At 34.7% G+C, this 15,790-nt stretch overlaps 3 protein-coding genes and 2 pseudogenes across 4 annotated transcripts; 2 read left to right on the top strand and 3 right to left on the bottom strand.

The window, feature by feature from the left end:
* LOC11423415 (peptide chain release factor 1, mitochondrial) lies at window positions 1-4,239 on the bottom strand. 2 transcript variants are annotated; one of them, XM_024770730.2, is made up of 11 exons: window positions 4,019-4,238; window positions 3,833-3,933; window positions 3,637-3,735; window positions 2,565-2,748; window positions 2,337-2,385; window positions 2,174-2,252; window positions 1,883-1,957; window positions 1,728-1,805; window positions 1,286-1,444; window positions 467-562; window positions 1-369 (listed from the first exon to the last, which is right to left on the bottom strand). In XM_024770730.2, the coding sequence occupies exons 1-11, from the start codon at window positions 4,131-4,133 to the stop codon at window positions 175-177; spliced, it is 1,230 nt and encodes a 409-aa protein (XP_024626498.1). In that variant the 5' UTR covers window positions 4,134-4,238; the 3' UTR covers window positions 1-174. The 2 variants fall into 2 exon arrangements, 1 of the variants encoding a protein (XP_024626498.1); XR_005643081.1 differs by having other exon boundaries at window positions 351-369; window positions 1,255-1,444; window positions 4,019-4,239.
* A 118-nt stretch (window positions 4,240-4,357) lies between these two features.
* LOC11425912 (pectinesterase) lies at window positions 4,358-6,323 on the bottom strand. Its single transcript, XM_003626008.3, has 2 exons — window positions 5,363-6,323; window positions 4,358-5,061 (listed from the first exon to the last, which is right to left on the bottom strand). The coding sequence occupies exons 1-2, from the start codon at window positions 6,321-6,323 to the stop codon at window positions 4,358-4,360; spliced, it is 1,665 nt and encodes a 554-aa protein (XP_003626056.1).
* A 926-nt stretch (window positions 6,324-7,249) lies between these two features.
* LOC112416740 (stemmadenine O-acetyltransferase-like) lies at window positions 7,250-9,458 on the top strand (annotated as a pseudogene).
* A 1,524-nt stretch (window positions 9,459-10,982) lies between these two features.
* LOC11435310 (pectinesterase-like) lies at window positions 10,983-13,077 on the top strand (annotated as a pseudogene).
* Window positions 13,078-14,722: 1,645 nt separating this feature from the next.
* Window positions 14,723-15,781, bottom strand: LOC25499627 (uncharacterized protein At2g29880). The gene is made up of 2 exons (XM_013594962.1): window positions 15,434-15,781; window positions 14,723-15,352 (listed from the first exon to the last, which is right to left on the bottom strand). The coding sequence occupies exons 1-2, from the start codon at window positions 15,779-15,781 to the stop codon at window positions 14,723-14,725; spliced, it is 978 nt and encodes a 325-aa protein (XP_013450416.1).
* Window positions 15,782-15,790: the final 9 nt, after the last annotated feature.

Genomic DNA, 15,790 nt, shown 5'->3' with positions numbered 1-15,790 from the left:
TTTTAGAAAAACCAAATGCACGTAATTATCATGTAGTCATACACAAATCATTATGTGCTATGCTCTTCCTCTGCCCAGCATCTCGAACAGAATTAACAAATTTTTTCTTGTTATGTGAACTACAAAAATAAAACACTGAACTAATAATATTAAGCAAAAATTTAACCCACTGGCTTACGTAGAAGAACGAAAAGTTGCAATTGCATCCATTTCTTCTTTAAGAAGAAGAGCATCAATGAAGGCATCAAGACTCTCTCCTTGCATCACATCGTCTATGTTGTGATAAGTGATACCAACTCTATGATCAGTTACACGGCCTTGAGGAAAGTTGTATGTTCGGATGCGTTCAGATCTGTCCCCACTACCAATCTGTACAATTTGAACTTGAGTCAATCCAGAAGAAAAGAAGGGAAAAAAAGATATAACAAACTGAACAGAGATTACAAAGAGATCTCATCTTTTTTACCTGGTCTGATCGAAGCTTTGATCGACTACTATGAAGTCTGGTTCTTTCTATTTCATATAGCTTTGCACACAGTACTTTGAGAGCTTTGGCTTTATTCTGAGCAGAAATTTAAAAGCAGAGGGCACATAAGGAGAAGAAAAACAACAAAAAGAAGAGAAATATAGAACAGGGTAACCAAAATAATAAAGTCATCGCAGGTCATGCACAACAAAATCCCCCATCAACTATGTCAAATGCCTCTTGCAATATCTTGGACAACTGAAACAGCACATGCTTAATGGAAAATAACCTCACAGCGTCAAATTGACAAGTCTACCTATCCGTGTACACAGAATTTTGAGGCTAAATGGTAACTACACCACACATATGAATGAACACAAATCCAGTGCACATGAAGAGTAGTACACCAAGTTCTAAGCTGCCTGCCTTCCTCAGCTGAACTGAGAGAAAACGTGAGGGGAATAATTCAGCTAGTCGGAAGTGTGTTCATGTCATTACGCCTAAAGGCAAAAAATGTCTGTAAGAAATTACCAAGTAGAAGACAGTAGCACAGCTGAACATATCCCACTAGTAATAACCATGTGTCGCTTTAAGTGTGTGTGTGTGTGTATATATATATTAAAGTATACGTAAATTTTGTATTAGAAGTAAATCAACACAACCTGTAGCACTACTAATAACGTGGAGATACCGAAAATGTTTATGGAGTTATCTGTGGCATTCTATAAATATAAAAGATGAGAGTGTTTTAGTAAAAATAACTGTACATTAGCAGTAAAAGAAATTACATGTACATTGTGCCATTTTGGAATAATTTACCATATGCTGAGAACGCTCATCTTGTATAGCAATCACGATCCCAGTTGGAATGTGAGTCATTCTAACAGCACTGCTAGTTTTATTTGCATGCTGACCACCTGAACCACCGGATCTATAGAAATCAATTTTCAAGTCTTCCTTTTTTAACTGAACGTCAACCTACAAATGGGGCATGACAATAATATAAGATTCAAGCAAGAACTTCATAAAATTGATTGTAAAAGATATTAAACAGCCTTTGAAATTCCATTCATCAACCTAACAGAACCAAAAGAAACCACAGAAAGCTAGAAGTTGCATTTGTATGGGATGCTTTTTGCTTTTTATTTTATCGCTATTTTGGAATATCTCAAAGTTCAAAAACTATTTAATTTCTTAAACACAACAATCATTCAAGTTTCATATCACAAGGCATTGTTCCATGAGGGTATTTATTAATTACCTCATCAGCCTGTGGGAGAATTGCAACGGAAACAGCACTGGTATGAACACGTCCCAATTTTTCGGTCACAGGAACTCGCTGATAAAAAAAAGAATGTCACTAATGGTTGAAAGAGACGTATTCGTAGATTTGATGTGAGAGGCAGTGACAATAACCTGTACTCTATGAATTCCACTCTCAAATTTTAGTTTCCCAAAAACACCAACTCCTAAAATAGCTGCAGTAGCCTCCTGAGAAATTGAGGTCCAAAGCAAAAATACATCAAGTAATAGACAAAAAAAACGGTGGCACACACTATAAACGGAAGGAAAAAACGGTGGTACACACTATAGATGGAAGGTTCCAATGCATTATGGATGCTGACATGAACAATTCAATTTCAAAGCACTTCAATAGAACAGCCACATACTGAAAAACAGGTCATATTTAGTACGCATGATACGTACCTTGAATCCCTTCATATCAGATTGAGCTATATCTACCACATCAAACTTCCAGCCTTTGTTGTGAGCATACTTCTCGTACCTACATTTTGCAAGATAGTATCTCTTTTAGGAAATTATGACAACAGTTTCTAAATGTGACCCCAAGTATAAAATGTAACCTTACATCTTAAAGATATTCATTGCAAACAAGGAAGCCTCCTCCCCACCAGTGCCTGCAAAAATTGTATAAACAAATGAAAATGGGAATCACAAAAAGTGTAAGGAGACAAAAGCAAACAGGCAAAAAAGAAAAACGATCAACAGGACCTAAGCCAAGCTGGCAAACATTTATTGAAAGATTTGTTTGACGAACACAAACAATAGATTTCCATCTTCAACAATGATAATTTACCTGCTCGTACCTCCAAAATGCAATCTCTTTCATCAGCATCATCCTTAGGAAGTAACGACTTCAGCAGCAAATTCTGCAGTTTCCTTTCTTCCTCTATGGCCTGGCCCATTTCCTCTGTTGCCATATTTAGCATGTCTTTGTCTTCAGAACTTTCATTCATTAGTGACTTCAAGCCATCAATTTCCTGCAGATGGTAAAAACCTGTATCACATGATATTCAAGAAACCCGACAGCATTATTCTTTTACTATTTTTTTGTCTGTAGACAAAGTGGCACTGATACTCGCACAAAACTGCAAGGTCCCGGGTTCGAACCTGGGTGAAGGTGTCCAACCTAACAATTTCGGCATTGTCAGTTGAGCTATGCTTTACAGACAGCCCTAATTGCCGAAATTTAACTTCTAAAGTAAAAACCTATATTATGTACACCTTCAATCTTATTTCTAGAACTCCAAAATACATGGTAAATAAATCACATAGGTAATGTAAATAAGAAGTAAACCACCTAAAGACAGAAAAAAAAAATGCCATGGAAGAAATAACAACAGCCTATTTCGACAAAGTGGAGTTGTCTACAAAAATCAAACAACACTGTCGTGGCATGTCATGAACTAAATCTTGGAAATACATAAACAAAGAGTATATACATATTCAAATATATGTTTGTTAAACATATATGCTTAGGTGAACACAAGAATGAAGTAAAAAACATAGATGTATGTAGGCATCTAAAACAAAGAACACTCTCTCCCCCCTTATATGAAGGATAAATTTTATTGAACTCCAATCTAAACTTAAGCCACACCGTACTTTCAATTCAAACTTATTCAATGATTCTTCAACAAAATATAATTGGCCCTTTACCAAAATAAGATAGTCAGTGTAGCCAAATCATTAGCTGAATATCATAAACCAAAGACAAAGACATAGCTTAGCATTGCTTTGTTGTCATTTCACGAGACACTTACACGGCATTTTTGTATAATTAAATCATTTACTCAAATGATTACTGGTGTCGACGTGTCTGTGTTTGTGCTTGGTGGCGCTATAACCGTTTCACTGTTCAAAATTACCTTCTGTTTGGCCTTCAATTGATTAATAAGTTGCACGGAACCACTGAGCTTTCGAAGCTCCTTGTTAGCTCTTGCATACTCCGACTGAGACGTTTCTGGCTGTCTTCAATCAACAACATATAAATTAAACATAAGATAACTAATTCATCAAATCATTATCATAACATTATAAAATTAAACATCAAAATTGCATTACCTGATTAATAAGATTATCAAGACAAGTAGCTCTGTGCTTAATAGCAGAGAATCTTTGTTCCATTATTTTTAACAGATCCGGTGAAATTTCAGGTTCCACTTCTGTTATAAAAATTATTCAAAAAAATAAAGATAAAAACTTACAAAATTTTGAATAAATAGATAGATAGGATAAACGAAAAGTTACCGGAAGAGTAAAGACGAAACCGGAAATTCGGAAGTGAGAGTTCGGATTTTGATTCGAATCGCTTCCGCAACTGAAAAAGATAACGGAAGTTCATAAATCTACCATTAATTCTCATATTTTTTTATTTTTTATCTTCGACTGAAGTAGTGAATTGAAAGAATCTCTAAGCTTCTTTCGCGTTTCGGCTAAGCTGAAAATGGAAAAAGCGCGATAGTTTGTATTACCAGCTGATCGTTGGGCCAGCCTATTCTCCCTGTTTACGAAAATACCCCTTCGCTTCTAATTTTAATTCAATTTTCAATTAAAAATATAATAAATGATAAAATTTGTTCACTATTTTTAATTAATCTCTCTTATGAAGCCATTATAAAAAGGAATGCCAGTTATAGGCAACCATGTGTTAGCCTGAATAAATTGAGCAGCAGTAAATTGAAAAGCTTCTTCCTTGCTAATGAGTCCCTTAGCCCAATCCACTCTTCTTTCAACACCAGCACCTTCTCCACTGTTCCCAAACTCAGCCATGTAAGAGTTCTCAATATTTGGATATTCTCCTGTCCATGGAATATACCCTTCTGGCTGAATAACATCACCTATCACATTCTCAATAAACACAGCTCTTGAATATTCCTTCCATGGTCTTGCCAAGTAAGACTTTACTTTCAACTTGTTTCGTAACAATTCAGCCTCTGCCAAAATGACACAGTTTTGAACAACAATTCCTGTTGGCATGTTCTTTTGTTCTGTTCCATCAGCTACTATCGTGTTATTTTGATGTGGATAAGGCATTCTTAAAATTATCTTCGAATCTTGTATTAGAGTTGACGAGTAACCAAATATGAAGTCTACTGTGCCAGAGATTTCACAGTTACGATAATATTGACGATGTGCATGCACATACAATGTGTCTTGGTAACCACGAAATATACAGTCGTAGAAAGCTGAACGATCACCTTGCACGCGAACTGCCACTGCCTGGTGACCTCGAGGACCAGCGGTGTTCTCAAAAGCAATTCCCCTTGCAACGAAGCCTTCTGCAACGGTTGCTGCAACATTATCATCAACGAAATGAAGATTTTTTTTTTTATTTTTTTTTTAAAGTTATTAGTTTGCTTAATGCGCAATAAAACCAACAAGTGTTTTGAAGGGAACTGATCAACGGATTGAAAAAAGAACATATGCCTTTTTATAATAGTAACAACTTTTGATTTTATTATCAAAACCAGTTTACTTAATGCGCATTCGGTTATAAGAGTAATACAAAAATCAAAATTTAAAGCAAGTGAATAAAACTAATGAAATAATCAATTAAACGTATAATGAATGAAAGTAATTAATTGAACTTACAAAAAGTGGCGGTTCTCATTGTCTTGATACCCTGGAGAAAGCTTTTGCTGCCGGTGATAATGGTTTTTGTAGGGCCATCACCAAACATGAAAACATTTGGTTTATCCTTGTCAACAAAAATGTACTCATCATATACACCACTCTTAGTGTAGATAATGTACCTTCCTTGATGGTTATTTGGGTATGCATTAATAGCATCAACAATAGTCTTATATTGACCACTGCCATCCTTGGCAACCGTTACTAAAACGTCGTTGTCAGTGGCTCCAATCGGACCCATAGCCATCAGCTTACGATCATCAACGGAAAACCAAGTTGGATACCCTTCATTATCCACTAATGATTTAACATTCGTTGAATGAGAGATCTCGGATACAACATCAAGTGCCAAACCAGTGAGCTTTCCAACATTGTCCAAGTAGTTATCTGTTTGCAAATGTAACATGGCCTTATTATTATCACTTTTTGTATCAGAAAAGCCATCAAGGCAAGATTGTTGGTAGGCAATGACAGCCCCAAATAAATTCTTGAGTTCTACCGAACGATTGTGTATACTGCGAATGCTACTACTTTCAGTGATGATAACTTTAGATGCCTTAAGTTCATTGATAGCGAACTGTAACATGTCCTTGCAGTCCTCAAGGGCCATCTTGATACCTAAATTGTTGCTTTCATTATTCTCCATAGAACTAAGTTTATTACTCATGTCATTAAATGCGTTTTCTACGCTTTCCATCAAGTTCTTCACCACAACATCAATATAATCTATTGGGTTTGAGGTTTTCACGGGGTAGAGGACATCATGGCAAAGTTTATGGTCATCAGTGTCTTTGCATAAGGACTTGACAACCTTATTAGGGATTCTAAACTCATTGAAATTATCACTGTGGACAATACCAAAAGTAATATTAATAATCAAGATGAGGAAAAAGGACGAGACTAGCAATGTTTTAGTTTTCATTATATATATCTTAGTATGTTACAAACTATTATTTCTATCTGTGATGATTATATAATGAAATCAGTTCAAGAGAAAAATAGATAGATAATTACAACAAGGATAAGTTTCCTTTCTTATATAGTTTTGCGCGGGTACGATAATAGAAAAACAATGCATGTTGAACTTCAGTTTTATGAAGATAATAGTTATTTGTGTTGCTTTTGTGAGATGAATTTTAATGGACAATAAATTGTCTGTTATAAATGTTTCTTTTGTTAGTCAGTTTTAGTTTTTATAACATTTTTATATTTGAATTCGAATTTAAAAATTTGATTTATAAGAGTTGTACAAAAATTATTATCTACTGATTAAACATACATTTGAGAATAAAAAAACAGAAGACATTTACAGGGAACTGCCACATTGATCCTCAAATAAAATAATAATTAATTAATAGCTAATCATTCTTTAATTATACTGCATTGCCTCAATCACATTTAAGAAAATTGTAGCAAATTCAGAATTGGTCTCAGGAGGATTCCAAGCAATATCCTAATTCATCGAGCTTCTACCCCTGTGATCTAGTGCAACGACGATACTCTACATTAGACAACTGATGATCAACCTAAATATCATATTCTTCAGTTTTTCAATGTCAACTCTGTTATCTAGAAACATCACCAATAAAAATCGTTAACATAGAACTTAAAAATAAGTAATTTAAAGATGTTTCGAGTCATGTTTGGTGTGTTAAACGTGGTGAAATCCTCACGACACAGTTCGCATTATAATGTAGAAATAGTCTATTTTTATATAGGTATATATAATAATTGATACAATACGAAATTATACTACATTATACTTGCATACTTTGAGAAGTCATTTACTGAAGTAATACTTCTTGATGTACAACGAAACAAGCAGAGAAGGTATGTTTTCAAAAAGAGATGGCAAGAGTCAAGTCATGTCCTATGAATGTGATAAGCTATGACATTGTAAGAATGAATGTCCTCGAAACAAGCAGAAAAGGTATGTTTTCAAAATTGGAACAAGATGAAGATGCAAACATGTGCCTCAATGCTAAATTTGATTATGGAATTAATGAGGTAACTAATCTAAGTTATTGCCTATTTTATGGACAACTTAAAAATGATTTTGAAAATCTTAGAAATATTGAAAGTTTTTTGACAAACAAATGTCACTATTTACAAAAAGAGATTGGGGATCTAAAGCAAGAAAATGAAAGACTTCAAACTTTGAATTAAGAAAACCGTTCAAAATTTGCATGATCTTACTTTGACTTATCTGAACCGAGGAGAGCTCTTAGAAGTGAACAAATATACATTTATAGATTTATAGTAGTACCCATTGATACATTTTAAAATTGCATATTTAGGAATATCAATGATGCGACACGAATGTATAGATCTTGTTTAGATCTATAGAGCTCTTCCTATTTAGGGTGTAACAAATTATATGTTATTTTTTTCTCATACAAATAAAATAATAATTCAAATCAAATCAATTTTTAGGTGAATAAAAAAAATTAAATAAGATTTTCCAAATCACAACTCATTTTAACATAAATAATTTTTATTTTGGAGATTTTCGATGTACGCACGAAATTCATACACAGTGAGTCAATCAACGATGGAAATGGAATTAGTTTCCAGAGAAACCATCAAACCTTCATCGCCAACTCCTCATCACCTTAGAATATATCCACTTTCTTTCCTAGACAGCATTTCAACATTTTGTTTGTAATGTGCCATTACTTTTTCTTTTACCATTCAAATGAAGACAGTGACCAAAATTCAAAAATATCACAACTCAGAAAATCCTTATCTCAAATTCTATCCAAATACTACATTTTCGCTGGTAGGTTGAAAGATAAAATTACCATTGAATGTAACGACCAAGGTGTGACGTTTATAGTGACAAAGATAAAAAATAAACTATCCGACATCCTCCAAAATCCCTCAGAGGAAACATTGAACTCTTTGTTTCCTGACAAGCTGTTCATAATAGACAAAACAACGTGATGTGTAAAAGGTTTGAATTTCAACCCTCGATGATTAAATTCCTCAAAGAAATGGTAACTTCAAGTTTTATGTATTCTCCCACACGCGTACTAGTTGTAACTGCATGGATGCACAAGCATGCGGTTTCAGCAATTGGATTAAATTTCAGAACGACGTCGTTTGCTATGATTGTGGACCTTCGCAAAAGAATGTTTCCTCCATTATCAGAAAAGTGTCTGGGAAACATGTCTGTGATCGCTGATAAGGAGGAAATGGATTTGAAAGATTTGGTATGCAAAATAAAACAGGGGTTATCTGAATTTTGTGACTTCTATCCAAAAATATTTGGAGGGAATAATTTATCATTGATATCTGAATGTTTGAGACAAGCTACTGATCCTAATTCTAAGAAAAAAAAATGTAATTGGTTTTAGTAGTTGGTGTAATTTTCCAATATATGAAGCAGATTTTGGATGGGGAAAACCAACATGGCTCACCACTGCGGTTGTTTTAAGAATTATTACATTGTTATCCTTTTCTTTTGTTCTTAATTTCAACCTCCTCATATTCATTAATTCATTTACTCTAATTACATTTTTTTTATTCAACATCAATATAAAAATTTCTTAAAACACAGGATTTTTTATTTTTTTTTGGGTGAGCAAAGGGAGCCAAAATCTCAAAACAAATAAAAAAAGATCTCAAAAGTTTTTGTTTTCGAGTTGGGTTTTGGAGGATTTTAGAGTTGAAGACTTTGGAAAGTAAAGTCTATATTTGATATATTTAAAAAAAATAAAATTAAAGAGCAACAATGCAATTCTAAACAACATCAAAATCTTTAAAATGACTCTATAAATGAAGATGATATTTGAACAAAACGTCAATGATTTGACCAGCTTCCTGAAACATATGCTTCCACTAAACCTCTCTTACAGAGACAATGTCATAAATATGTCATAAACATTGTATGAATTTCTTCCTCCTTATTAGTAATCAGTTCTTTATCAGTATGAATTTTAGAAATGAAATTCTTCTTCCTTCTTAGGGAAGGCTTTTGGTGAAAGAACTTGGTGTTTTTATATCCCTCTTTCAGCCATCTGACCTTAACTCTTTGACTCCAATATTTTTCTTCTAGATTCGAATTTCATCTGATTCTTTCTTCTCTTTGATATTTACTTGATCAATGGTCTTAACATTAGGAGCATGGATGCTATTTAGCTTAAGTAACTCAGAACTAATTTACTCTCTGCATTGTTTGAACTTGCCATATTTTTGTGATCCCCACTGGTGCATGTAGAAGAGTCCTATATATTTTCTCTTGATTTATCTCCTTTACTAGACTGCCAAATCTCTTAAATGATTTCCCTTCACTCTTTGTCCAGAAACCAAATTTAGAGGTAGTTTTTTTTAACATAAATACTCCTTGGAGTAAGCTAAATATTTGAGGTGCAAGAATAGGCGCAAGAATTGGCATAGTCGAGGAAGCATATCTCTATTAATACCCGAACAAATCACTCTAATCAAGATCAAAGTCATAATTGATACACATAAACCTATAAAACTAGTTAGGTATGTTAAATGGGCAACCATTTAGAGGAGACTTCATGATTTGATTTCCGCTACGAAAAAATTGTTAGGTTTCTGCTTTAGGTCTGGGCTTACTGGGCATATGGAAGAGTTCTTCAAAAATAAGCATGATCAACCCAATATGGGAGGAAAATTATGGATCACAGTGAGAAAAGGTTTGGCAATAATCCAATAAAGTCCACAAGCTATAGTAGTTACAGCTCAATAACCTCAGGGATAGAAGCAATCATATGGTAACATGGGCCCCAAGAGTCCTTTCTATAAGGAGAGGAAAACCATGTATGACAGCAACACAAGGAATGATGTTAGTCAAAAATTCATCAAACATACAAAAGATAGAAAGCCTCCTAGGAGAGTTTGGCTAGCAATCATGAAGCTTATTTCTTGAAACCGTCGTGGGTTGGGACACCCCTGACCATGAGAAGTCAAGCCCTTAAATGGCTCTTGTTCCTTAACTGTTGACTGCAATATTACTGTGATGGTAAAGCTGGGGGTATTTGTTTATTTTTTTGGACTAATGATGCATCTCTTACTATTTATGGCTAAAATGAGAATATAATTGATTTTTATAGAGTCTAATTGCAATATTAATACTGAGTTTGACGCTCCAATTAATATGATTGGATCACGAGAAACAATTGATATTAATATGATTTTGAACGGTTAGTTAATTGGACTGATATTATAATTGCTTAACCAAACAAAAAAAAAAAAAAAACTCACCGTTTATTTCCCAAAAACCAAGCAACTCAAGATCTTAGAAATGGTCTCCTTCACCTAATTTTAGACACCACAGTGTATATCAACCTCGTTCAATTTACCTTAAAATACCAATTAACATTATTATAGAAATGCTGTTTTCTTGCAAAACATCACAACAAACTGCCAGTTTTAGAAAAGAAAAATAGTGGTAGACAGTGTTTCAACCCATTCCTAAAATTAACCGATAAGTTTTCGACAATTATGTGCCTATCATTTAACAAATTGCCAAATATAGAATTTACTTTGGTTGGTAGAAACTTTTTTTATCACCTATAAAAACCATAACATCATCCCATAACTCTTCAGGGATCTCCAATAAGCCTCCCCTACTAAAACACCCAAGGGGAGGAAACTAGTCTTCTAATAATTCGAGCAAAAAATAAAAAAAATGAATGGAAAGGTAATTATCTCCGCTGTTTCTCTTATCCTCGTTGTAGGTGTTGCCATCGGCGTGGTTTGCGCTGTTCACAAAAATGGTGAAGACCCTGAGGTTAAAACTCAACAAAGATCTCTTCAAGTTATGTGCCAAAATGCAGATGACCAAAAACTCTGCCATGAAACACTTAGCTCTGTGCGTGGCGCCGACGCCGCTGACCCTAAGGCATACATAGCAGCCGCTGTAAAGGCAGCCACTGACAATGTCATTAAGGCCTTTAACATGAGTGACAGGCTCACCACTGAGTATGGAAAGGAAGATGGTACCAAGATGGCTCTTAATGACTGCAAGGACTTGATGCAATTCGCTTTGGACAGTCTTGACCTCTCCACCAAGTGTGTTCATGACAGCAACATTCAAGCTGTTCATGACCAAACCGCTGATATGAGGAATTGGTTGAGTGCAGTTATCTCTTACAGACAAGCTTGTATGGAAGGATTTGACGATGAAAATGACGGTGAGAAGAAGATCAAGGAGCAATTAGACGTTCAGAGTTTGGACAGCGTACAAAAGGTTACCGCTGTTGCCCTTGACATTGTGACTGGTTTGTCCGACATCCTCCAGCAATTCAACTTGAAGTTTGATATCAAACCTGCTTCCCGTCGTCTTCTTAATTCTGAGGTGACTGTTGATGATCAAGGATACCCTTCATGGATCTCTGCTTCTGATCGCAAGCTTTTGGCTAAAATGAAAGGAAACGGATGGAGAGCAAATGTTGGGGCTAATGCTGTTGTTGCCAAGGATGGTAGCGGTCAATTTAAAACCATCCAGGCTGCTATTGCCGCTTACCCTAAGGGGAACAAAGGCAGATATACTATCTACGTTAAGGCTGGCGTCTATGATGAATACATCACTATTCCCAAAGACGCTGTTAACATTCTTATGTATGGTGATGGCCCCGGAAAGACCATTGTTACCGGAAGAAAGAACGGTGCTGCTGGTGTCAAGACCATGCAAACCGCCACCTTCGGTAAGTAATTCAATTATCATCGATCACAACTTTTTTATTTTATTTAATAAATTGTGTACCTTATGAATGAAGAAAGGGTAATGATGAGAAATAGTAACATCACTCTCAAAATTCATTTTTGAAGAAAACATAACTCACATTGAAAAGATTTATATATACACACACACACATACATACATACATACATACATACATACATAAATATAACATTGACACATATAATAGCCGGTGTGATCGAAGTTACTAATTAATTGATCATCCATGCATGCAGCCAACACCGCATTGGGGTTCATTGGAAAGGCAATGACATTTGAGAACACAGCCGGTCCTGCTGGTCACCAAGCTGTGGCATTTAGAAACCAAGGAGATATGTCTGCTTTGGTGGGTTGCCATATCCTGGGTTACCAAGACACTTTGTACGTTCAAACCAACAGGCAATTCTACCGCAATTGTGTTATCTCTGGTACCGTTGATTTCATCTTTGGAACATCTGCCACCTTGATCCAAGACTCTACGATCATCGTAAGAATGCCTTCCCCAAATCAATTCAACACAATTACCGCAGACGGGTCATACGTGAATAAATTGAATACTGGTATTGTGATCCAAGGCTGCAATATTGTCCCAGAAGCAGCATTGTTCCCTCAAAGATTCACAATTAAATCTTACTTGGGCAGACCATGGAAGGTTTTAGCAAAGACGGTCGTCATGGAATCCACCATTGGTGATTTTATTCATCCAGATGGATGGACCCCTTGGCAAGGAGAACATTTTGAAAACACATGTTACTATGCAGAGTACGCCAACACTGGACCTGGTGCCAATATTGCCAGGAGGATCAAGTGGAAGGGTTATCACGGTGCCATTAGCAGGGCCGAGGCTACCAAATTCACTGCTGGTTTATGGCTCCAAGCTGGACCCAAGTCCGCAGCCGAATGGTTGACTGGTCTTAATGTTCCTAATTACCTTGGCTTCAAAGCTTGAAAATTAAACATGTAACTCTGAGAGAGTGTGAATGTGATGCATGGCACATAAACAAATTATTATTCTTTGTAATTACCTTCCTATATTTTTCCAGGAGATCCACCAGAAATACAAATGAAAATTTGCTCGAATTATAGTTTAAGCTTCAATTTTCATTTTTCTTTTGATCATTCAAATATAACCATTCCATTTTGGTAAGAGTACAAGCGTTATTTCAAACTTCATACACAAAAATGTTTCCTTTTTTTGCTTAATCCATATTAGTTATAAAAGCAGTTAAATCAAATGAATGACTGATCGTATAAGAAAAAAGATGAGCAAAAGGTAAGCAAGGTAATGTTTCTCTTAAACTTGATATAAGTAAGTATGAACGAATGGATTGAGATTATCTTAGACAAATTATGATTAAGATGGGTTTTACATTACAATGGGTTTATTGGATCATGCTTTGTGTTGAAAACGGTATATTACTCCGTGTTGGTGAATGGTGGCCCTATTATTCCAGGTCGAGGTCTCCGAAAAGGCGACCCTTTTTCTCCCTACCTAGATATCTGAGGCTATTATTTGTACTAGCGCCCCAACTGTTTCTCACTTAGTATTTGAGGATGATTGTTTTCTACTCTTTCTAGCCCGAGAGTGTGAGGTTATAGCAATGAAGAAGAGATATTTACGCCATATATTGTTTATTTTTTTGAAATTAAATTGGAATGCATGTTTATAAGAATTATTCATCGCTATTTAATTATAACATTATTTGACTCAATAAATTTATTGTTCATTATTTTTTCAGAAATTTATTTAATTTTGCGTTTTTGTTTATTATGCTTATGTACTACATAACACAATAACATTTTTTAATTAAAAATTAAGTTTTTATTATACGAAAAATATCGAAAAATGAAACTTGATAGTTCTATAGGGAAGATTTTTTTTTTTACCCTTAACTATATTTTCCTTAATTATTTTACTTAGTACATACATATTATAACAATTGTTTTCAGTAAAAACTTTAATTTTAATCTTAAATTCTCTAAATTTTAGAATTAATGACCCGTTAACTAAGGGTCCGTTTGGTTCGAGAATTAGGAGGGGAGGGGAGGGATTTTTACGGAGGGGAGTGGAGGGGAGATATTTTTAATTAAAAGTGTGTTTGGTTCACAAGGGGAGGGATTTTAACTGTATTTTACCGTTTTACCCTTAAACTTAATTAAATAAAAGAAACTGTTTGTTTTTACGATTTCAGAAACTGACAAAGACAAGCACACATCTAAGCCGCTATTTTATCTTAAACTGGCTCATGTATTTTGCTCCAAGCATCATATTGTTTTTTTTTTTTGGCTTTTTTTATCGGAGCAATTCTTTGTAATATTTTTTTTATAAGAGCAATTCTTTGTAATCCTTGCATTTTTTTCCAATTACTTTTGTAAAAAATAGCATAGCTCTTAAATATATGACATAAGAATTTTCAAAATCATGGATAGTGCTTATTAATTAACAATTGTAAGATAAATGAAATTTGTTGCATATGAACAAATAAGACACATGAAAGTGACTATGACTATTGTTAACTATTTCTCCTTAAAAAAAATAATGATAAACATCATAACAAAACAGTCTCCCTAAAAAAACACATAAACATCATAACACCATCATAGTATGATTAATCAGAAGAACCAAAGACAGTTTCCATTATGACTGCTTTGCGTGCTTTGGGTGGACACTGAAGAATCATTCTAAGTATGTCTACATCTTTCATGACAACACGATATATCTTAGGCAATGAATTTGGGTCACATTCACACTCCTCTAATAAATTCCAAGTCTCTTCTCCTGAAATTGGAGGCAACTCGTGTTTATGACGTTCTCTCGTTATTTCATTTCCTTCCCGTATTGCAACATTTCCTTCTCTGAGTGCCTCTGCAACCACTTTCATTGACTCTTTAAGTTCAATAATATCATTATATGTCTCTTTATTCTTAGCCACTTTCAATCTCTTCCTTTTTCCACCACTTGCCATGGTTGAAGGATCATATGATTGTGTTTCAGGTAAAGTAAAGTCATAATCAGGAGCATCAAAGCTCTCCAAAGTTACCTCATTCCGAGCAACACGGTCATCAATATCTTGAATAGTTTCAACAAAATCTTCCTCAGTGATCGATGCCCCTCGTTTTCCGGTCTCTTTAAAAGTTCCAGATTCATCTCCATCAGCTCGGTTAGGCCCATGAAGTATTGATATCTTTTTATAGTTTGGAAATGAATCAACTCTCCAATGTGCTGCTTTTGGTTTCGACTGAAAAGTAAGTTTGACACAAGTTGTAAAATTTTTGATCAATCAAAAAATATTTCAAAATACAAGATTTACAAAATTTACCTCAATTAGAGCAGCCCAAACTGGTTCTTCCGCATCCCATAACTGTGTAGTTGAATTCCAAGAAAACCCACTCATACCACCTTTAAAATTTTCGTGATACTCACTGTAGTTTCTTTTCAAAGTTTTCCAACGATTTTGTATCTTCACCTTATCAATTTGGTCACCAAACAATCTCACGAGTTCATCTGTAACATTTTTATATGCTATTGACGTAAAGGTACCGTTAACTTTGTTACCGTTTTCAAATTCTTGCATGAGAGCATCAACAAGAGCATCATCCATGGCTTTATTCCAGGTCAAAGACCCAGAATTACCATTGTTGGTTGACAATTGCTTTTTCGATGTCATAATCTATAA

The sequence above is a fragment of the Medicago truncatula genome, chromosome 7, assembly GCF_003473485.1.
Source record: "Medicago truncatula cultivar Jemalong A17 chromosome 7, MtrunA17r5.0-ANR, whole genome shotgun sequence".
NCBI classification, from domain to species: Eukaryota; Viridiplantae; Streptophyta; class Magnoliopsida; order Fabales; family Fabaceae; genus Medicago; species Medicago truncatula.
This window is presented reverse-complemented; position numbering and strand designations above follow the sequence as displayed.